Here is a 22,440-nt window from a genome sequence, read left to right as displayed (position 1 = left end):
ACATATCTGTCAGTTGCCAAGTCCTGCCAATTCTGCAACATCTCTTGCATCCCAGTTCCTTTATTTCTTTTTTAAATTGAATTTATTCTTTCAATGAACAAAAATAAATGTTCTCTCCTTCCCATCCTACCTCACTAAAAAAAGAAAAAAGGAAAGGAAAATCCTAGTAACAAATGTGCACAGTCAAGCAAAACAAATTCCCACGTTGGCCATATCTGGGGAAAAAACAAAACAAGACAAAACAAACAAACAAACAAAAACATGTGCCTCTTTCTGCAGCCTGAGTCTATCTATCACCTCTCTGTTAGGAACTGGGTAGCATGCTGCCAGGCCCCTTCTTTCCACTCAAAGGGTTACCACCCTAGTTCGGGCCTTATTACTTCTCAACCAGACTATTTCAGTAGCCTCTTATTTGCTTTTCTTGCCCCAGTCTGTCTCACACATAGCTGTCAAAGTGATTTTCCTAAAGTGCAGGTCTGACCATGTCACTCCCTCCTCAATAAACTCCACTAGTTTCCTATTGCCTCTAAGATCAAATAAAGATTCCTTTCTGGCATTTCAAACCCTTTACAACCTGACCCTACCTACTTTTCTAAGCTTATTTTAAATTTCTCCCCTTCTCACACTCTTCAGTACAGCAATACTGGCTTTCTGACGCACAATGCTCCATCTCCTGGCTCCAGAACTTTGCTCTGGCTGTCTCCCACTTCTATATTGCATCCTCATCTCTGTCCCTTAAAATCCCCTTTTGCCTTTAAGAGTTAGCTCAAGCTCTACCCTTAACATGAAATCCTTTCTCACCCCCACCCCTCAGGTGCTAATGCTTCCTCCCCCAAAAGACTCTGAATCTATTTTATACATACATATATATGTTGTCTCTCTGTAAGCTCCTACAGGAAAAGAACTGCTTCTCTTTGTTTTCAGGTCTCCGAAGCCTAACAAAGTGCCTGGTATATATTAGGTGGTTAATGAATGCTTTTTTGATTAACTGATTGAACATGGAAGACTAGACAGGCAAATCACTTTCCTCACTATCCCCCACAATGATCCTCACCTTTCTTCAGTTTCTTTCTGTTAGAAATGTCCTCCTTCTCCCTTTCCTATCTAAACCCTATATGATTCTCAAAATCCAGCTTAAGTTTCATGCCCAGCAAGTCCTCTCTGACTTCTCCAGCCTCCACCGGTCTGTTGGCTGACCCTCCTCCCCGCTTCCCCCCAGCAATTAAATATGAGCCACGGTGCTTAATCTATAGTCTGTGTTAGTCTCTGTTCTTATGGATGCCTTGTGTACCCAGACACATGGTAAACTCCCAAAGGTAGGACCTGAATTGTCTTCTCTTGAATTTCCTCATGTGTCTTGACACGGAGGCAGACATATAGAGTAGGGGTAGGAGAGTTTTTGTGTGGAAAAACTTGTCACTGGCCTAGGAAATCAGGCCACTGGGTGACCTTAGGCAAATCATTTTGCCTTCTCTTGGCCTCTGTTTCCCAACCTGTGAAAACAATGGGGTCAGATGCGATATCTCTGAGGTCCCTTTTAGCTCTAACATGCTGTGTTCCTGGGATAGTCACACTTTTCTCCACCTGTTTTCTCTGGACTCTGAACCCCCTGGCATAGAGGCCTCCCCCTGCCCCCACCACCCATGGGAGCACGTCATATTCTGCTGGGTTTGAGTTTCAGATAGGTCAGGAGAAAGACAGGCAGTCATCAGATGGAGCGGTCTGCACATTTGTGACAGCCTTGATGACCTCACCTGGGGTCAGGCCTGTACACAAAATGGACCCCACAATCCTGTCTACTCACAGAACATAGAATGTTAATACCAGAAAGGACCTTTTCGCAGAGAGACTAGAAGGGTCATAGAAATTAGGATTGGAAGGTACCTTCAAGATCATCTAGTCCAATCCTTTGATTTTTCAGATGAGGCAACTGAAGACCAGAGAAAGAAAATAACTTGCCCAAAGTCATATAAATAGTAAGTAGTGGAACTGAGATTTGAATACAGATGTTCTGATTATAAATCAAATGATGTCATAGCTGGAAGGGACTTAGAGCATAAAATGTCACATCTGGAAGAAACTATGTGCCCACCCTATGCTTAGGAAGGAGGGGTAATTTAAGGCCATGGAAGGATGCAACAAAATCCTAACTCCTTTACATTTTTCTTGACCCTTAACCTCCCCACCCCATGAATATTAAAAGTGGAAAGGTAGGTTGGGGGCAGGTTATGAAAGTCTGCTTTGGAATGTGCCTCCAACAAACCCTTACCTCTCTCTGGCTTCAGTTTCTCCATGGAAAATGAAGGAGATGCCCCTTGGTGGATAAGGAAGGGAAGATATGAAGAGAAAAGGCTTTGGAGAATCAAACATTCCCATACAGTATCAGGTTGGAGATTGGTTTGTGTGACCTATCAGGTTCTTTGCATCTCTCTCTTTTTTGGGGGGGGGGGTTGAGCAATTGGGGTTAAGTGGCTTGTCTAGAGTCACACAGCTAGTGAGCATTACGTGTCTGAGGCAGGATTTGAACTCAGGTCCTCCTGACTCCGGGTCCAGTGCTTTATCAACTGCGCCACCTAGCTGCCCCTTCTTTGCATCCCTTACATCTACTTGTCAGTCCTGTTTTTTTCAGGAACCTCTGAGCTATGATATTCGGTGACATTCCTGCCCCAGGTCCCAGATTATCCCAAACCTCTGCTTCTAACCGCATTACAGATGTCTGTCATCTGTTAGGGAGGATGTGCACCAGTTGGGACTCCTTTAGATCAGAGCTTTTTAATTTTCCATGGGACCATAGTTAGAAAAAAAAGACAACGTCCTTACACAACTCATACTTGCTAAAACAACCCCTGGATTACCCCCACTGTCTGCCTCCTGTGCTCTTACCTATGTGCTGTGAATGAAGTTGGAGGTAGTCACCCAACTCTGTTGACTGGGTCTGTTACAATTTGTGACACCTCATCCCAATGGGGTTCAATTGCCAGAAGGCAATCCTTTTACTCTTAATTGATTCTCTCTCACATTCCCCATTGTAGATGTTTCAGACCTTTTCTTCCATCCTCAAGTCGCCCACACCTTCCACTCTCCACCCCTCTCAGCCGTAGATCTCTCCTCATACTTTATTCAGAAAATGACGGCCATTCACCTTGAGCTCTCTCTTCTCCACTCTACATCTCAAAACCTGGTTGTCTTTCATTCTGTCTTTCTTTACCGATCTCCACAGGAAAATTAGCCCTACAATCATTTCCTTTCTCATCATCAGTCTCTTCTTAAATACTAGCTGCTGCATCCCTGCAGCTTACAAACCAGCCTGAGTCTTTTAAAAAAGCTTCACTCGACCCTACATCCCTTCAAGCTATCATCTTCTACTTCTCTTTCCTTTCATGGCCGAGTTCCTAGAAACAGACATCCTCAGTACTTGCCTTCAATTCCTTTCTTCTTACTTGTTTCTCAGCCCCTTGTAGTCTGGCTTCCAACCTTATCACTTAACTGAAATGGCCCTTTCCAAAGGGCCTCTCCAAAATCTCTTAAATGCCAAATACAATGGCATTTTCTTCATCTTCATCCTTCCTGACATCTCTGCAGAATTGGATAATATTGACTTTGGGTCTTCTCCCAGTGGGACCAATCCTTCTGCCCCATTTACTGGATCTTCATCACTAACTGTGGGTGTGCCCCAAGGCACTGCCCTGAGCTCGCTTTTCTTTTCACACTTTTTACAGTCTCACTTGGTGAACTCATCAATTTCCATAGGTTCAATGATCTTACCTATGAAGATGACTCTGAGATCTTTTAATATACGTCTAGTCCCTCCATTGAGCTCCAACTGCCTGTTGGACATTTTTAACTGGATGTCTCTTACGCGTCTCAAACTAAATATACTCAAAAAGAACTCATTATATTTCCCCAGAAAACATCTCCTCTTCCAGAATTTCTTAACGCTGTCAAAGACACCATTGTCTTTCCAGTTATCCGGGTTCACAACCTCAGAGCCATTCTTGACTCCTCATCGTCCTTCTTCCTCACTCCACATAGCGGATCTGTTGCCAGTTATTAGATCAGCCCCTCTCTCATATTCTTCCCCTTCTCTTCATTCACATAGCCACTGGTGCAGGCTCATCACAGCTCACCTGGACTATTTCCTAATTGATCTCCTTGCCTTACGTCTTCCCCTGCTCCAATCCGCCTTCCACAGGATCATCAGAGTGATTTTTCCTAAAGCATAGGTCTGACTGGGTGACTCCCTTGTTCAAACTGCAATGGCTCCCTATTACCTCTAGGATCAAATTAAAAATCTGCTGGCATTTAAAGCTCTTCATAACCTGGCCCCTACCTACCCTTACATATTATTCCCTATTATATGTCTTGTTTCTCTCATATCTACATCTTGTATGTGACTAGTTATTTACATGTTGTCTTCCACGTTAGAATGAAAATTTCTTGAGGGCAGGGACTGTTTTTGCCTTTCTTTGTATTTCCTGTGTTTAACAAGGTGCCTGGAACACAAGTAGGCGCTTTAATAAATGCTTATTGATTGACAGCCCTCTCTTCTTGGATCCACTCCTCTCTCTGTATTTAACTTGTTCTTTGTATTTCCTTAAATGTATGTATACATATACACAGACCTGAATTCAAATCTTGACCTAGTCACTAACCAGTTGTATGACCCTGGGCAAGGCACTTAATCTCTGTCTACCTCAGTTTCCTCAACTGCAAAATGGAGATAATAATAGCACCTACTGCACAAAGTTGCTGTGAGGATAAAATGGATAGTATTTGTAAAACACTTTGCAAACCTTAAAGTTTTATATGAATGCTATCTAGCTATCTGTGTCTTTTCTTGTTAGAATGTAAATTCCTTGTGAGCAGAGACTGTTCTATTTTTGTTTGAGTATCCTTAGCAGCTACCATAGTACCACAGTGCACAGACTCATTGTTGTTATTGTTATTTAGTTGTTTTTCAGTCGTGTCTGACTCTCTGTTGGGGAGAGTTTTCTGGGAAAATATAATGAGTTCTTTTTTAATATATTTACTTTGAGATGCCTATGGGACAATTCAGTTAAAAAATGTCCAATAGGCAGTTGGAGCTCAATGGAGGGACTAGATGTGTATTAAAAGGTATCAGAGTCATATTCATAGGTATGATCATTGAACCTATGGAAATACATTCATATTGAATCTATTTTCACATTAGTCAAGTTGTAAAGAAGAATTAGAACCCCATTTGGGGTTTTCTTGGCAGAGCTACTGGAGTGGTTTGCCATTTCCTTCTCCAGCTCATTTGACAGATGAGGAAACTGAGACAAACAGGGTTAAGTGACTTGCCCAGGGTCACACAGCTAGTGAGTGTCTGAGGCCAGATTTGAACTTAGGGAGATGAGTCTTTCTAACTCCAGGCCTGGTACTCTATCCACTGACATATAGTAGGTGCTTAATAAATGTTGGTTGATTGATGATCAGCGTCAGCTCCAGATAAATTCAGAAAAGAGAAGAGAAAAATTTGAAGTGAGATATTTTTAAGGAAAACTGGTCAGGACAAGACTTGGTGACTGATTAGATGGAGGAAAAGGTGAGGGATAGGGAAGAGTCAAAAAGAATAATGCTACAGAGCATTTATATAACTCTTTAAAGTTTTCAAAGTTCTTTCACAGGAGTAAGCATTTATATAGCCCCTACTCTGTACCATGCACTGTGCTAAGCTCTTTACAAGTATTATCTCATTTTATCCTCACAACAACCCTGGTGCTATTATTATCCTCATTTTACAGTTGAGGAGACTGAGGCAAAGGTCTTGCTCAGTCACACAACTAGTAAGTTTCTGAGATTGGATTTGAATCCAGGTCTTCCTGACTCTAGTCCCAGCACTCCAACTAGTTGCTTCTGCTAGGAGCAGAAATAAAGAGATTGGGAGTTATGATGGATTTGACAGTAAAAGGCTGAGTTCAGTTTGGAACATGTTGAACTTGAGGCCCCAGCAGAACTCACAGATGGAGATGTCTAGCTGGAAATCAGAAAGACATCTGGGACTACAGTTCAATCAATGGAGAAGTTGGAGATGGAGAGTTGGTAATGGATGAGAGACTTTATATGCACTTTTAAAAATTTTTATTTTTCAACATTCACTTCCATAAGATTTTGAGTTCCAAATTTTCTCCCCCTCCTTCCCCTCTTCTCTCCCCAAGACAGTGTGCAATTTGATATGGGCTCTATGTATACATTCATACTGAACCTATTTTTACGTTAGTTAAGTTGTAAAGAAAAATTAGAACCAATGAGAGAAACCATGAGAAAGAAGAAACAAGCAAAAAAATAAGAAAAAGAGAGAGCAAATAATATGCTTTGATCTGCATTCAGACTCCATAGTTCTTTTTCTGAATGTGGACAGCATTTTCCGTCATGAGTCCTTTGGAGTTGTTTTGGATCCTAGCACTGCTAAGAAGAGATGAGGGTCTCAAAATTAGTGGATGAGAGACTTTAGAGAGAGAAACAGGCTGAGGATCTTGGGAAGTTGCCCACAACCAAGGACATTCCTCCCCTCTACTTCTAGGGCTTTCCCTCTGAGATTATCTCCCATTTATACTATCTATATCTTGTATATAGTTTGCATATTGTCTCCTGCTTTGGACTGTGAGCTCCTTGAGGGCAGAGACTGTCTTTTGCCTTTCTTTGTGTCCCCAGCACTTAGCACAGTGCCTGACACATGGTAATAAATACTTGTTGATGGACCAGAAGGAGAAAAGGGAATTTAAGAAGCAGTGTTAAGAAGACAAGTAGGAGAACCAAGAGTATAATAGATGTCAAGGGAAGGTAGAGTGTCCAGGTGGGGAAATATCCACCAGCATCAAAAAATGCAGAAATTTACAGCTTATTACCCATATCACCTTGGGTATGTTTATTTTGCTCTTCTAGAATGAGAACTATGAAGATGCCATCAGATTTGGAAATCAGGTCATTGGTGACTACAGAGAAAAGTTTCAATAAAATGATGAGGGTTGAAGTCAGACTGAAAGGAGTGAGTGGGTAGTGAGAAAGTGGAGACCCTGGACCTTAGGTTCAGACCAAGGGTCCTGACTGATAGTTCCAAGTGTGTCAGACCCTATCTGCAATCTGGGCACCATCCTGACTCCTCATTTACTTCCCAGTCCCTTGGGTATGGCTATGCTGAGTGCAATGATCCTGGCTCTACTGTTTGTGGCCCTCTCCAGTCTGGCCCAGGGAGACATCTCTCATGATCCACTTTTTGTTGGTGAGTCCTGGGGGGCAAGGGAGATGGAAGGTTATGGGAGGGTTAGTGGAGTTTACAGTGGGGAAGAAGCATCTGTTACCATGACCTTTGGCCTAGTGCCCTGACATTAGACTTGGGGACTGGTATCAAGGAAACATGTGTCTAGCCTGCTCCCAAATGAAGGAGTCCTAAGGTCCCTTTCAGCATTGTTGTTCTATATTTTAGGTTCTCAGGTCTGACATTCTGTGTTCTGAAGAATCTTTTTGCTCTGTCATTCTATTGTTCAAGGTCTTCTCCACCCCCAGCTCTGATATTCTATCTTCTAAGGAATCTTCTCTCTTACATTCTGTGTCTGTATCTATAGTCCTCCCAAGTCTGATATTCTCTGACATTCCATGTTCTGTACCTAAAGCCTTTCTGACTCTGACCTTTTATATGTTCTAAGGGCCCATCCAAATCCAGTATTCTGTGTACTACAGAACCTTTTAACTCTGATGTTCTGTGCTCTCTGGAGGGTCCTTGCTCTGACACTGTTGTAAGGGCCTTCCCAGCTTTGATGTTATTCTGTGTTCTAAGGGCCCTCCTAGCTCTGACATTCTGTGTTCTAAGGGGCTTGGGAAGTTGCCCATATCCAGGGACATCCCTCCCCTCCATTTTCTAAGATCCCCTTCATCCAACATTGGCAGTCTTTGTTCTATGGTCTAAGGATCCATGTAACTCTAATGTTCTATGGTGTTTGTGGGTCCCTTGCTACCCAAGGGAAGTGGTTGGAATTATATGCCCTGCCCATTAAGATTTTTAGGTCTTTGAGAGTAGGGACTGTGTAATGTTTCATCTTTGAATTCCAGTGTATAGAGCCCTGGATGCATTGCTGAATTAAATTACCTTGGTTGGGCCAGGGACTGGGGGGAGGGGGAGTCTGACCTGTCTGTGCTCTCCCCACAGTGTTTACCATCTTTTCCTTCACCTCCCTTATTGACTTGTTCATTGCCCTTGAGGAGGATGACTATGTGACGGGCCTCATGGAATTCTATACTCGAGAGGTAAGTCCTATCCTTTCCTGTTTCTGCTGGAAGGACTCATGAGCAGTCTCCAGCCTAGCCCTACACCTTCCCTTCTGTTCCTTTGTTACCCCAGAGGGAGCCATATCTGTGCACTGCCCATGGGATTTTTAGCTGCTACTGGAATGGCACTGTCCATTATCTGCTCTACCTCACCATGACTGGGGCCATTGCTAAGAGGTAAGGAGGCTCCCTGGAAGAGTCAGGGGGCAGGAAAAGGAGAAGAGATTACTTGTTGGGGAAGGAGGAGGCAAGGAAGGCATCAGGGGCTGGGACTCAGGAAGCAGCTCCTAGAGAAAATAACGAAGTTAACTCCTAGCATGCAATACAAGGGGTCTCAGGGTACTGCTCAGTGTCTTCTGGGTTTGGGACTAAATTGGTGAAACCAAGAAATTTCCAAGACCCAAGGGGTGTAGGAGTCATATAACCCAGAATTTCAGAGCTGGAAGTAACTCTAGAAAATAAAATCTAGAATGTTAGACCTAAAAGTAATCATAGAACACAAATCACAGGATGTTGAGCTAGGGAAGGGTTCTTAGAACCTAGAACCTAGATTAAGAACTGGGAAGGACATGAAGGTCATAGAGGCAAAGAACCCAGTCTCTTTCCTGCCTTCATCCAGCCTTTGCTTAAAGACTTCCAGTGAAGAACCCATTATCTTCAGAGGAAGCCCACTGCCCTTTTGGATCACTCTAATGAGTAAAATATTTTTTTTCTTACATCAAACATAAGCCTGTCTTTTCTCAGCTTCTGTCCAAGCAGAGCAAGTATAACCTCAATACAGATACTTGAAGAGAGCTTAAGTCTTGTATTTTCCAATTTAAACATCGCTAGTTCACAAGAGGGCAGCCTAGGTGGCGCCATAGTGGATAGAGTGCTGGGCCTGAAGTGAGGAAGACTCATCTCTCTGAGTTCAAATCCAGTTTCAGACACTTACTGGCTGTGTGACCCTGGGCAAGTCACTTTACCCTCTTTGTCTCAGTTTCCTCATTTGTAAAATGAGCTGGAGAAGGAAATGGCAATCCACTCTAGTATCTTTACTGGGAAAACCTAAAGGGGTCAGCAACAGTTGTACATGACTGAAAACAACTAAATGACAAATAGTTCATAAGATCATAGATTTAGAGCTGGAAAGAACATCTCATTTTGCAGATGAGGAAAATGAAGCATAGAAATAACAAATGACTTACCCTGGGTCACATAAGTAGCAGATGTTTTTCCATTTTACTCTGCTGCATCTCTGGGGATTTCTTTCCACCCATGGTATGATCTCAAGACTCTTCTTCACCCTAGCTGCTCTCCTCTGGACATTCTCTAACTTATCAGCATCCTTCCTAAAGCACAGCACTGGACTTGAATATAGTACTACTGATGTGCTCTGACCAGTGCTTCTTAGACCTGGACATTACTAATTAGTCTCTAAGTGTCATGAGGATTGGTTGAAGAATTTCCTTCCACTTGGAGAAAAGAGGACTTAGGAAGCACATGATACTATTCAATTTAATTCAAGAAATAATTATAAAGTACCTACTATGTTCCAGTGACCATGCGAGGCACTGGCTATACAAAGATAAAAATGAATCAGCCCTTGACCTCAAAGAGCAGAAGGGGATATGACATCTCCCTATGAATATGTTCAATCTACCAGAGATTACAATATTTAGATAGATAAGCATATCAAAGTAATATGAAATAACTTATAGAGGGAGATAACCCTAATAATTGGGATGGGAGAGGAGGAAAATCAGGGAAGGCCTCGTGTAGGACATGGCACCTGAACTGTGCTTTGAATGAAGCAAAGGATTCTAAGAGATGACCATGAGGAAGGAGTGCATCCCAAACATGACGCATGGAGGTGAGAGAGTGCCAAGTACAAGGAACAGTTGGCAGGCCAGTTTGACAGGAAGGAGAAGTAAGGGAAGTGAGGTAATATGAAATAAGACTGGAGACATAGTTGGGAGCCAAACTGTTGCCGGCAACCTTTGGGAAGGACTTTTCACTTTCAAAAAACATTTATGAAGTACCTATTATTAGAGGACCTTGTCATAGGCATTGGGAGAAGGAGGAAGGAAGGAAGGAAGAGAGAGAGAGAGAGAGAGAGAGAGAGAGAGAAGGAGGGAGAAAATAGGAAAGGAAGGAGGAAGGAAAGAAAGAAGGGAGAAAGAGAAAGGAAGGAAGGAGGAGAAGGAAGAAAGAGAGGAAGGAAGGGAAGGAAGGAAAGATAAAGGAAGGAAGAGAAATAGAGGAAGGAATAAAGAAATAAAGAAAAGGAAGGAAAGGAGAAAGGGATTTAAATGCCAGACTGAGGATTTTGTATATTACCATAGAACTAGTAGGGTGCCACTGAAGATTTTTGACCAAAGAAGTTACATAGTCAGAGGTATATTTTAGAAATATCAATTTGGCAGTGAGATGGAGGATAAAGTAGATAGGGGAGAGCCTGGAAGCAGGCAGACCAATTAAGAATCTATCTCCAAGTATATAAAGGGTTGCCAAAAAAATCTTCAGCAAGGATTGGTTGAAGGAACTGGGGATGTTGAGCCTGGAGAAGAGAAGACTCAGGAGGCATATAATGGTCTGCGAGTATTTGAAAAGCTGTCAAGTGGAGGAAGAGGGATCAGACATATTCTGTTTGACCCCAGAGGACAGAACTAGAAGCAGTGGGGGACAGTTGCTGAGAGGCAGATTTTGACTCTATATATGGAAAAATATACTAACAGTTAGGATGCCCTCCCCTCCCCCCCATACTGGCCCCAGTGGAGACTTTCCAGTGAAGGTTTGATGATCATTTGCCAGGAATGCTTAGAGAAGATTCCAGCACTGATTCAGAGTAGACTAGATGTCCTCAGGACTGGCCAAGGGAGTCAGAATTCCTACTGGCCCCCTTCTCTTGCTGTCCTCCCACCCTGAAATCCTTCTTTGACTTGGTTTCCTTGCTTGCTCTTCCACAACCCCCCTCTCTGGTCAGGGAATTTGCAGCCCTTTCATCCATGCGCCCATCTGAAGGATTAAGAAAGTTGCCAGTTTCTCTCCATTTCCCTCAGGAAGAGATATAGAAGCCTCGGGCTGTACTGGTTGGGGTCACTTGTCATGAGCATCATGGTTTTTGTCCCAGGAAATATCCTTGGTAAGTATCATGCCTTTGAGATGTGCCACATACTTGGTAAGTGACACGCTTGTTGCCAAAGCTTCAGAGGAAGGGGGATTGGGAGGGAGGGAGAGAAGAGAACTTTGCAAATTGGTGTAGCAGTCTGGATAGGCCACACACAAGGCCAGTAGCTTCTCCACCAGTTCTGTCCCAGACTTCTCCTGTGCCACTCTCCCTCTCCCAGAAGAAGCCATCTTTCCCGTCTGGAAAAGAGGGAGACCTAACCCTAGACTGACTAATCCCACTTTCAGCTCTGGGATATGTGGGGTGGGGTGGGTAGGATTTATCTCGCCAGACCTAGCCTCTTGCCAGAAGCTTTTGGGAAGGACTCTTCATTCTCAACAAACATTTATTAAGTACCTTTTGTTAGAGGCCTTTGTGATAGGCATTGAGAGGAAGAGGAAGGAAGGAAGGAAAGGAAGGGGAGGAAGTAAAGGAGGGAAAGAGGAAGGCAGGAAGGGAAAAGAAAGGAAAGGAAAGGGAGAAAGTAAAGGAGGGGGGGAGAAAGGGAGAGAATGAGGGAGGGGAGGGAGGAAGGGTGGGAAAGAAAGAGGAAGGAAGGGAGAGAAATAAAGAGAGGAAGGAAGAGAAAGAAAAGGAAGGAGGGAAAGAGGAAGGGAGAGGAAGGAAAGAGAGAAAAGGAAGGGAGAAAGGAAGAGAAGAAATATAAACAGGAAGCAAAGGAAAAAAGAAAGGGAAGAAAGGAAAAAGGAAGGGAGAGAGGAGGGAAGGAAGGAAGAACATTTATTAAGCTCCTACTACGTGCCAGGCACTGTATTAAAAGCTTGGAGATACAAATAAAAAACAAAACAGTCCCTGATTTCAAGAGCTTACATACTGGACTTTTTAGCTTCAAGTTGTGTGGTCCTTAGAGTGCAACAGCAAAGCAGATGGTCACACATCTTCTCCAGTTTCCTTTCTGTTGATAAAACCATATCTGTTTCTGACGTTAAACCACTGGACAGTGCCAAGGACTTTGGGGTGAGACCTTTCTTTTCTGGGCATGTGGGTAGCTACTGATTGCTGGATCTGCAGAGGAAGGTGCCGGGAAATAACTTCACAAGAGGCCCTCACCTGGACAGTGTTAAATTCCTGACCATTTGTTAAAAACTAAAGCAAATGTCACCTCCTGCAGGAAGTTTTCCCTGATCTTCTTGGTCAGTAACACTGTCTCCTTCATGTTTCATTGCACTTGGCCTATTCTCTCTTATGCCTGTATCATTGAATTGGATTTTTTATTCTTTCTTTTTTATCTTGCTGATTTTTTTTTATTCCATCACATTCATCTCTAAATATAGCCTTCCTCTTTCCCCTTCCCAGTGAAACATTTGTTGTAACAAAGATTTTAAAAGGAAAAAAATAAAATAGCCCAGCAAAGCCAGTGAACACATCCATTGTGTTTGAGAGTACATGCAACATTTCACCCTCACAGACCTTCACCTCTGCAAAGAAAGGAGTCTTTATAAGGGGGTCTTATTTATCTTATGAGCCCTGCCACTTAACATCTAGCTATCATATTAGCCCTGTGGAGAAGATTTCTTCCATTCCACCATTACCAACCCTGACTACTAACCAATGCCCATTGAAGGGCAGATAAACCCAAGAGCCCTAGAAATAGCAGTACCCCCAGACCACTAGCCTTGTTTCCAGCTAATCCCCTGTGCCACTATTCAAGCTTCCTTTCTTCCTTCCTTCTTCCTTCCTTCTTTGTTCCCTCCCTCTTTCTTCTTTCCTTTCTCCCTCCCTTCTTTTTTCCCTCTTTCTTCTTTTCTTCCTTCCTTCCTTCCTTTCTTTTTCTTTCTTTCTTCCTTCTTCCCTTCCTTCCTTCTTTCCTTCCTTTCTTCCTTCCTTCCTTCTTTCCTTCCTTCCTTCCTTCATCTTCCTTCCTTTCTATACTACCTGGCAATGGCCTCTATAGGAGCCCCAGCCTCCTGAGCAGCCACAATTCCTGAAGACCCAGTAAGAAAAAGGACTAGATTTGTGATTTTATTGACAAAGAGAACTCCTGATAAGAAAACTCCACCAGTGCAGGTCAACATCTTCCTTGAAACTTGGAGTCTTAGAGAGTTGCCTAGCTGAGAGGTCAAGTGATTTGCCCTAAGTCACACAGCTAGTGTGTGTCAGAAATGGAACCTTAAAAACCTTTGTGCTCTGTGGAAGTGTGAGTTGTTACCATTACTGCTAGGATCTCAGCTACCCATCTATCTGCAAACATTCACTGATCTAATGGTACACTAATACTTATGTACAGTGCTCCTGTGCTAGGCAGCAGACAGAAATGAATAAAACCAAGTCCTTGCCATCGAAGGGCTTGCTGTCTAGTAGAGGAGATACAGGTACAGAGATTTGGAAGTACAAGACAGAGTGTGATTAGAGCTGAGGAGAGAGACAGAGACATAGGGCTAAGTGGATGCAGAGGAGGGAGTAGAGTAGGTTCTTAGTGGATCTGTGAAGGATCTCAGGAGGAGGTGACATTTGGCAATTGAGGTCTTGATTACAGGATAGTATTTGGACATACAGAGAGGAGAATAAGGTTATTCTCTAGATATGGGGGGGTGCTGAAGGCATGTATGGGGAATAATGAAAGTAACTGTTGGGTCAACTTATTTCATTTTTGCAGTAGGGAAGAAAAGGCAGATAAGACTAGACAGGTGGTTGGCCTGAGATCGGTAGAACACTTGGAATGTTAATCTGATGAATCTTCTCTTTATTTGATAGACAATGGGAGTTCTATATTTGGAACAGCTAGAGGGGAAACAAGGGGAATGATCAAGGCTATGCTGGAATATAATTCTTGTTTCTACATTTAAGAATATTAGACTTGGCTGGGCCCTTAGGACACTGAATACAGAATTTCAGAACTGGAAGATAACTTTAGAATGTACAATGTTATAGCTGGGAGTGCCTTAGAATACAGAATATCAGAGGTAGAAGAGACCTTAGAACATAAAGTATCAGAGCTAGAAGGGACTATAGAACACAGATAGCACTGAGAGGATCATCTAGTCCAACTTCACTTTGCATATAGGGAAACTGAGGCCCAGAGATAAAGGGACTTGTCCTAAATCACATGAATAGTGGCAAAAGAAGGTATATAATCCAGGCCTCAAATCTCCCATGTCTCTGTTCTTTCTATTTGACTCTATTGCCTCTGCTCTACCTAAGCCTAGTTAGGTTAAACTTTCTCCACTTTTGGATCTGGGGTGGGGGTGGGGGTCATGGGCTTTACAAGAGGCAGCAAGGTGACGCAATGGATAGAGCTCAGAAGGTAGAGTCAGGAAGTACTGAGTTCACATCCTGCTGTAGAAACTTACTAGCTGTATAATCCTGGGCAAGTCATTTAACCACTGTCTGCCTCAGTTTCTTCATTTGTAAAATGGGGGTAACCATAGCATCTACCTTCCAAGAAAATTAAATGAGACAATATTTATCAAGTGCTTTGCAAACCTAAAAACACTATATAAATTCTAGCTATCATGCTAGATATTTACTACTAGGACCAGATGCAGGAAGTAGGTTGAGGGATGGAAGAAAGTGAAAATGGTACCCAAGTCCAGAGCCAGCTCTTGGATCCATCCTCTCAACTGAGCATTCTGTTCTCCATTCTCCAGGCAAGTACAGCTCTGAGCTCCGACTGTCCTTCTTACTGAACATTCCCTATGTGTCAATCCCTTGCTGGGCTGGCCTACGCCTCTTCAGCCAGGACAGGGGCCCAGCAGGCTACACAGCCAACATGGTAAGTGTCCTGGGCCATGTTCTTTCTTGTACTCTGACCAGTGCCTCAGGCCAGTGAAGGACCTGTACCTTCCCTAGCACGTGGGAGAGTGGAAAGACCACTGGCTACAGATTTAGGAGACTGGGGAGGTGGGGGGGCAGTTCTGGCTCTTACATCTACTAACTGTGACCTTAGACAAGCCACTTAAAGTGACTGAATCTCAGTTTCCTCATCTGAAAAATGGGGATGTTTGCACTCCATCAAAACGTTGTTGTGAGGAAAGGGTTTTTTAAAACCGTAAAACCTATAGATCTATAGGTTATTACTATTTTCACCCTCTGGTTGTGTGGCGTATGATAACAAAAAAGCGCCTTCTCATAGTCTGTCTCCAGAAGGCCCTTATGATAATAATAGCTAACAGCTTTACAAAGGATTTTATACAAATGATTTCATTTGATCTTTTTTTTTTTTTTTTTTGGTGAGGCATTTGGGGTTAAGTGACTTGCCCAGAGTCACACAGCTAGTGAGTGTTATGTGTCTGAGGCCAGATTTGAACTCAGGTCCTCCTGACTCCAAGGCTGGTGCTCTATCCACTGTACCACCTAGCTGCCGTTCATTTGATCTTTTTAACAGCCATGTGAAAAATGTGCCATGTCTTCATTTTACAGATGAGGAAACTGAGGAAGACTGGTTATGTGACTTTCCCATGGTCACATGGCTAGTAAGTGTCTGAGGCAGCATTTGAACTTAGGTCTTCCAGACTCTAAGTCCAGCACTAACCACTGCACCATCTTGCTGCCTCTATGATGATAAAACTCACATTTTTAGAGTGCTTTCTATAGTACTTTCACTTCCATTATTTCCTTTATTCAGTGTGAGTATTATCCCCATTCTATAGATGAAAAAACTGAGGCTCAGAGTGAGGAAGTGATTTGTACAAAGTCACCCAGTAAGACATGAAGTTGAGACTCCAACCTGAGTCTTCTCCCAAGTCCAGGGGTCTCCTGTGCTGTATATATGTTATCTGTAAGGTGATGAATGGCGTGCCAGAATTCCCTCCCACATGAGGTCAGAGTTGCAGGCCCCTGGACTCTTGTTCCCCTTCACAGAGTGAGTTGTCAATGCCGACATCCTATTGTGCCATGAAATCTCCTGTCCTGAAGTGTCCTTGGGGCTGAGGTTGGATCCAGAGATATGATTGAGACAGAGGGATCAGCAACCAACAGGGTCTAACTTAGGGATAAGTATCCCTTGGAGATCCCATAGGGTTAAGGACTCTTCAGCTTCCTTTTTCCTCCCCGTCAGGCCTGGGTTTCTCTCCCTGATCCTAAGACATCTGAATTATCCATTTCCTGGCCCAGGATGTATCCCTCTCCTCTGAGCAACAGTTCTGTATGTTCCCAGACTCCCACCTCCTCTCCTGACCTCATCATCCTTTTCTGAATCCTACTTTGTCCTGCTGCCTCCCAGTATAATCCGGGTTTCTTTCTTCTTCTTCTTTTTTTTTTTTTGCAAGTCAGTTGGGGTTAAGTGACTTGCCCAAGATCACACAGCTAGTGTCAAGTGTCTGGTCTGAGACTGGATTTGAACTCAGGTCCTCCTGACTCCAAGGCTCTATCCACTGCACTACCTAACTGCCCCATAACCTGGGTTTTTAATGGTATTATTAGGGTCATAGCCAAGTGTAGGTGTTTGTTGTCTGAGAATCATCTGAGCTGAGATCAGAGGGGCTCATCGCTGGGCTGGCATCAGGGTGATGAGAGTCTCAGCTTCTCTCAAAGACCTCTTCCCAAGTTCCACAGAGTGGGTGGTGATCAGCCTCAATAGAGGAAACACACAAATGGATGAGATCGCAGATCTCTGAAGTAAGTTAGGAACATGTGGTCTCTCTTTAATTTTTTATTGCGTTTTCTCCCCTCTGCCCTCTCTTGAGCCATACCTTTTGCTAAGAAAAAAAAAGGAGCTTTTCAGTAAAAACAAACCCTAACATTCACCCATTGTCTGACTTGGTCTCTGTTTTTGGGTGTGTCTCTTGCTCTCTGAGTGTGTGTGTGTGTGTCTCTTACATAGATCGCTGAAGAGCATAAGAAGGGGCTGCTCCAGAGGCCCTGGGACCTGGCTCTGTTTATTTTTCTGCTCCTGGCCGGATTGTTCACCATTTTCCGTGGCCTGGTGAGTCTCCTCAGTGGATGTCCCAATGGACTGTCTTTCTCTAAAGGACCCTTCTTCCCCAGCTCTCCTCTGCCTCTAGCCAGACCATCCCAATGGAGCTCTTTGGTACCTGCTCCAGGCCTCTTTCCTCGGGGAAATGGTCTCTCAGGCCATCTTCCATGTAGCCTGCCACCTCTAATAGGGATGAGCTCTCTGAGGCTGGGCATGGTGGTGAGTGCCCTAGCTCTGTCCTTTGGAGCTTTCTGTCTCGGTGATACTTAGGCCCAATCTTGTCTGTGCCTCCAGGTGGTCCTAGACTGTCCCACAGATTCCTGCTTCATCTATGTGTATCAGTATGAGCCATACCTGCGGGACCCTGTGGCCTATCCCAAGATCCAGGTGAGATTGCCCTGGCCCCAACACCAGGATTGGCAGGGCTTCCCCAGATGAGGACCCTCAGCCCTTCAGAAATCCCTCTTTCATGTTTCAGGACCATAACTGCCTCCTGGGGAGGGGTGGGGATGGGTCGGCTATGCACAAGGTAGGAAGGGGGGATGGCAGACGGAAGCAGTTCAGTTCCTGACCTCTGGCTGTCTCCTGCCTGAGGGGGAGACAAGAACTCTTCCTAATCTGAGAGGGGAGTGTCTTTGATATAACCTGCTTCCCATTTTTCTGGGGCTTGTGGAGTTGGGATGGAGAGGAGGGGAGTCATGAGGGATGATGTACTCAGATCTCTTTGGTTTCAGATGTTGGTGTTCCTGTTCTATGCTCTGCCTTTTTTCATCCTGGCTGCTTATGGCCTCCTGCGGCCTGGCTGTACCTGGCTCCCAGATTGGGCCCTGGTGTTTGCAGGGGCCATGGGCCAGGTGAGGGGGCAGGCTGCCTGTGGTGGGGAAGGGGAGTGGGAAGAGGGATTAGATGAGGCAGGAAGATCAGGGCAGAAAACCTATCCCAGTGAGTCCAGGACAAAACTTTTTTTTAAAAAATTTCCTCTCTGTGTGTGTATGTGTACATGTGTGTTTGTGTGGGGGAGTGTGTGTGTGAAAGACACAGAGACAAAGAGACAGAGAGACAGAGACAGAGATAGAGACAGAGAAAGAGCAAAGAAGAAGGAGGAGGAGAGAGTGTGAGAAAGAAAGGAGGGAGGGAGAGGAGAGATGGAGGAGAAAGAGCATGAGAGGGGGAAGGGAGGAACAGAGGAAGGGAGGGGAGAGAGAGAGAGAGAGAGAGAGAGAGAGATTGTAAAGGGTGAATTCTTAAGTTAGTCACTGCTATCCCCAGTGGAGAAAAGTAGTTAAAAAGAAGTAGGGCAAGCAGAAGCTGAGACCTAGAGAGATTTAGAGACCCAGAGAGATACCTAGAGAGACTGGGATGTGCCAGAAGACTGCCATACACTAAGATATACGTGAATTAAGACACATACAGATTGAGAGACACAGAGAGAGACTGAAGACACATAGATACAGACAGCTGAAGGAAGACTGAGGCAGAAAGAAAAAGATACAGAGCCACACTGAGAGAGAGTAAAAGAAATCAGAGTGACACGGAGTTAGTGTTGGCTGAGCCATAGGGTGGATAGTACTGAAAACTGAAAGAGATTTAGGGTTCCTTACAGAGCAGCCCCATTCCTATTCCCGTACCAGGGGTGGGAAACCTGTGGCCTCAAGGCCACATGTGTCCCTCTAGGTCCTCAAGTGTGGCCCTCTGACTGAATCCAAACTTCACAGAACAAATCCCTTTTATGTTCTGTAAAACTAGGAGCCAGTCAAAAGGCCGTACCTGAGGACCTAGAAGGGCACGTGTGGCCTGAAGGCTGCAGGTTCCCCACCTCTGCCCCTAGGAATGCCAGGGTGTGCTGCCCTCCTTACGCTCTGCTTTTCTCTATTATAGGCCCAGTTCTCTCACATCGGTGCCTCAATGCATCCTTACACCCCCTATACCTACCGAACCCCTGAAGATGTCTGGTCCTTCCTCTTTATCCTCAACCTTCTCTATGCTGTGGGGCCCCACTTCCTGGCCTACCGCTGCCTCCGATGGCCAGCCTTTTTTCTCTGTTCCCCTACCCCCAGCCAGCAGGAAGAGAACAAGAAAAACTGCTGAGAGGGTCATACCTGACCAAAGGCCACTGGGACCGCCAGCCACCTCCCTGAGGGCCAGCCTCATTTCCCTAGTTCTCATCATTGAATCATTGAATCTCAGAGTTTGAAATGACCTCAGAGGTCAACTATCCCAACCCTATCTGGTGAAGAATTCCCTTTACAAGACTCTGAACATGTGGTCATCTGGTGAGGGGAAACTGACTGCCCTACCTCAAAGAAGCTGATTCCATTTTGGACAGCTCTAAGTGTTAGGAAGGTTTTCTTTACACTGAAAATTTTCCTTTGAAGTGCTGGAATATTGAGCCCCAAATTTGCTTCTTTGTATTTTCTACCCATTGCTCATGGTTCTACCCTTTGAGGCCAAGCAGAGTAAGTCTACCTGGGCCCCCTTCCCCATGACAGCTGTTCAAACATTTAGTGATCATGTTACTGCTAAGTTTTTTTATTTCCTTCTAGTTCCTTCCGTTAATTTTTATATGGTACAGCCCTCAGTTCTGATCACCTTCCCCTGGTCTTGTCATTCCAGAACTGGACAGAGGCCTCCATCAGTGGTCTACTCAGACCACCAATGTCAGAGAACATTGAGTCAATCACCTATTTCCCTTCTCCATCTTCTCTCTGGCCTGACCTCTGAGATGGGAGTGTGTGCATGAAGTGACTTGGAGGAACTGCACTACATCCTCTGGAGATCTTGGGGGATGGGAGACACTGGTTCTCCCAAGTCTTAACTCTCCCCTCTCAAGCCCTCCTGCTCAAGGTTGGGGGTCTAGATTCCCAAAGCAACCACAGACTCTGAAAACAGATACCTAAGGTCTCATGATAACAAGCCACAGTTTACAAAGCTAACTATGATATTGTTGGTTGGGCTTTCTAGACGCCTCCCGTGTGAGAAAATACTTTCAGGGGTGGAGGTGGGAGGAGAGGGAGGAGAACCCTACAGATGGAGCTGAACTAAGGTTTGGGTGAGTGACTGGGAAGTGAGGACAGAAGAGAAGAATGACCTTGCCAGGACCTTCATACGAAAGTGGTGTCCATGATGGTGGCGGGTGAGGGACCCAGCTGTGACTTGGAGAAACACAGAAACAGAATCTTAAAACTGAAAAGGACCTTTGATATTGTCTATGGCCAAACTTCTTATTTAACAAATGGGGGAATGGAGGCACAGGGAGGGGAAAGGACTTGCGTAAGGTGTCACAGTGAGAAACTGGCAGATTTTCAAACCCAGATCTTCTGACTCTAGGCCCAGTGCTTTTTTTTGCTGGAGAGATTGCTGAGGATCCCATAAATCTTTCTGGAAGGGGAACTAGATTTCTGGGCTAGGAGGAAGGAAGGCAGTGATCAAGAGAAGGGGTCATGAGGAACAGCTGAGAGTGCGTGAGCTCAGCATGGACCCAGACTCATCTGCAGGCTGGCGGGGCCTCCACTGGGCCAAAAGTGGAGTGGATGCAAGGTGGGGTGGATGGAAGTTTCCAGACCAGAAGAACCAGAGGAACAGTTTCTAAAGTGGGCTTCTGCCCGGGGTCTCTACACCACCCGGGCCATCGCTTAGATATTGCTTGGTGGGTCCCTGGCTGATGTAGTGTACTTAATCAGCTATCCCACCCAAGCCTTCGCTTGGATACTTACCCTTCCCGGTCTTCGGACGTCTCCGGCCCCTCCAAGGGTGGAGGGGAATGACTAGACAGAACACTCGTGCTGGCAGCTGCAGACGATTTATTGGTTACATGCTCTCCTGCCTCCCAAGGTCCCGGCCTCTGCTCTCTCTCCTGCCTCCCATCGTCCCGGCCTCTGGTCTCTCCCCGGCTCCGACTCCCGGCTCCTCTCAGACACCCCCGGGTCCTGCTCTTATAGCCCTAGCTCCACCTCGTGGGTGGAACTTGTCCGAGCTCCTCCCATGTTCCTCCTTCATAGGTGGAGCCAGTGTCTGTTACTGAGGCACTCCCAGTATGCTTTCGGGCAGGTACTAACCTCCAGGTGTCTCTTACTACCCTACAGGAGGCCATGGTCCAGACCTGGGCCCTAACAGGCTTCCTCTTCTCTGTGCCTGGGTTTGCACTCTGTAAAGACTTCATGCCTTTGCCATTCTTGTTTTCTGCAGTAAATTGTTTTTTGTTGAACAAAGACATTTGGCCTGAGTGTGTGTTGGGGTCATCTCTGAGAAGGGGGAGTAGGGCATGTGTCTGGGGAGGAAATTCCCACCCTCAAGTACAGACAGCCAAGGTCAAAGACAATTACAGTTATCCCTCCCACATCGAGACTTTCTCCATGGTGCTTTTGATACATCCCAGATTGGCATGAGAAATTAAATGGGGAGTTTTGTGGAAGCCACAAATGCCATGCAAAGGTCAGCAGATGACACACAAAGTTTAGAAACTCAGAAATGCATAATATATATATATATATATATATAAAATATTGTATAATATCAACATATTTTATCTTTTAATACCATAATAATTAAGACTTCTTCTCTAGTATGATGGGAGGGCAAAAAATTTTATGGGGATTTTCCAGATTGTGGAAGGATGGGGGTGGGGTGGGGGTATTGTGCCCCTAACCCCATAATGTGGAAGATAACTGTATGGGCTTCTGAGCCCAAGCTGTCTCAGATGGTAGAAAGTCATGAGAAAGACCCTCTTTTCTCCCCAGCTTTGTTCCTTTCCTATACTTCAGAGAACCTTTGAATTACTCATGAGAACCCCAGGGCCTTATAGAATAAGTGGGGTTTATTCTGAGGAATTTGGGGCAGATAGGGGATAAAGCAGTGGGCCTGGAGTTAGGAAGACCTATATGAGTACAAATCCAGCCTCAGACACTTACTAGCTATGTGACCTTGGGCTAGTCACTTCACCTCTATTTGCCTCAGTTTCCTTAACTGTAAAATGGAGATAATTCCGAGGGTTGTCACGAAGATCAAATTTGTCACAAGTGACATAGGAGGTGCTATATAAAAATGTTAGCTATTATTATTTGGGATTACATTAAAAAAGAGGGGGCAGCTGATGGGGACAGTGTGGTTAGAATACTGCAGTCCACTGGCTCTG

At 44.7% G+C, this 22,440-nt stretch overlaps 2 protein-coding genes across 7 annotated transcripts in view; both read left to right on the top strand.

The window, feature by feature from the left end:
- The window catches only part of TM6SF2 (transmembrane 6 superfamily member 2), a 30,602-nt gene extending 9,094 nt beyond the window's left edge, over nt 1-21,508 (top strand). For 2 of the 6 annotated variants that reach the window (XM_027850820.1, XM_027850817.1), the window contains exons 2-10: nt 7,140-7,243; nt 8,168-8,265; nt 8,360-8,463; nt 11,328-11,410; nt 15,043-15,167; nt 17,217-17,318; nt 17,604-17,696; nt 18,044-18,163; nt 19,188-20,016. In XM_027850820.1, the coding sequence (XP_027706621.1) occupies nt 7,150-7,243; nt 8,168-8,265; nt 8,360-8,463; nt 11,328-11,410; nt 15,043-15,167; nt 17,217-17,318; nt 17,604-17,696; nt 18,044-18,163; nt 19,188-19,397 (1,029 nt within the window). In that variant the 5' untranslated portion in view covers nt 7,140-7,149 and the 3' untranslated portion in view covers nt 19,398-20,016. Of the gene's footprint in view, nt 1-2,358; nt 2,387-6,906; nt 7,244-8,167; nt 8,266-8,359; nt 8,464-11,327; nt 11,411-15,042; nt 15,168-17,216; nt 17,319-17,603; nt 17,697-18,043; nt 18,164-19,187 lie in introns of those variants that run through there. The other 4 variants (XM_027850821.1, XM_027850818.1, XM_027850819.1 and 1 more) reach the window with 4 other exon arrangements.
- HAPLN4 (hyaluronan and proteoglycan link protein 4) overlaps nt 20,782-22,440 on the top strand; it is a 19,854-nt gene continuing 18,195 nt past the window's right edge. The window contains exons 1-2 of the mRNA XM_027851311.1: nt 20,782-20,846; nt 21,248-21,356. Coding sequence (XP_027707112.1) covers nt 20,782-20,846; nt 21,248-21,356 — 174 coding nt within the window. The remainder of the gene's footprint in view (nt 20,847-21,247; nt 21,357-22,440) is intronic.

This window comes from Vombatus ursinus, unplaced genomic scaffold, assembly GCF_900497805.2.
Source record: "Vombatus ursinus unplaced genomic scaffold, bare-nosed wombat genome assembly UNPS02009173.1, whole genome shotgun sequence".
NCBI lineage: Eukaryota > Metazoa > Chordata > Mammalia > Diprotodontia > Vombatidae > Vombatus > Vombatus ursinus.
This window is presented reverse-complemented; position numbering and strand designations above follow the sequence as displayed.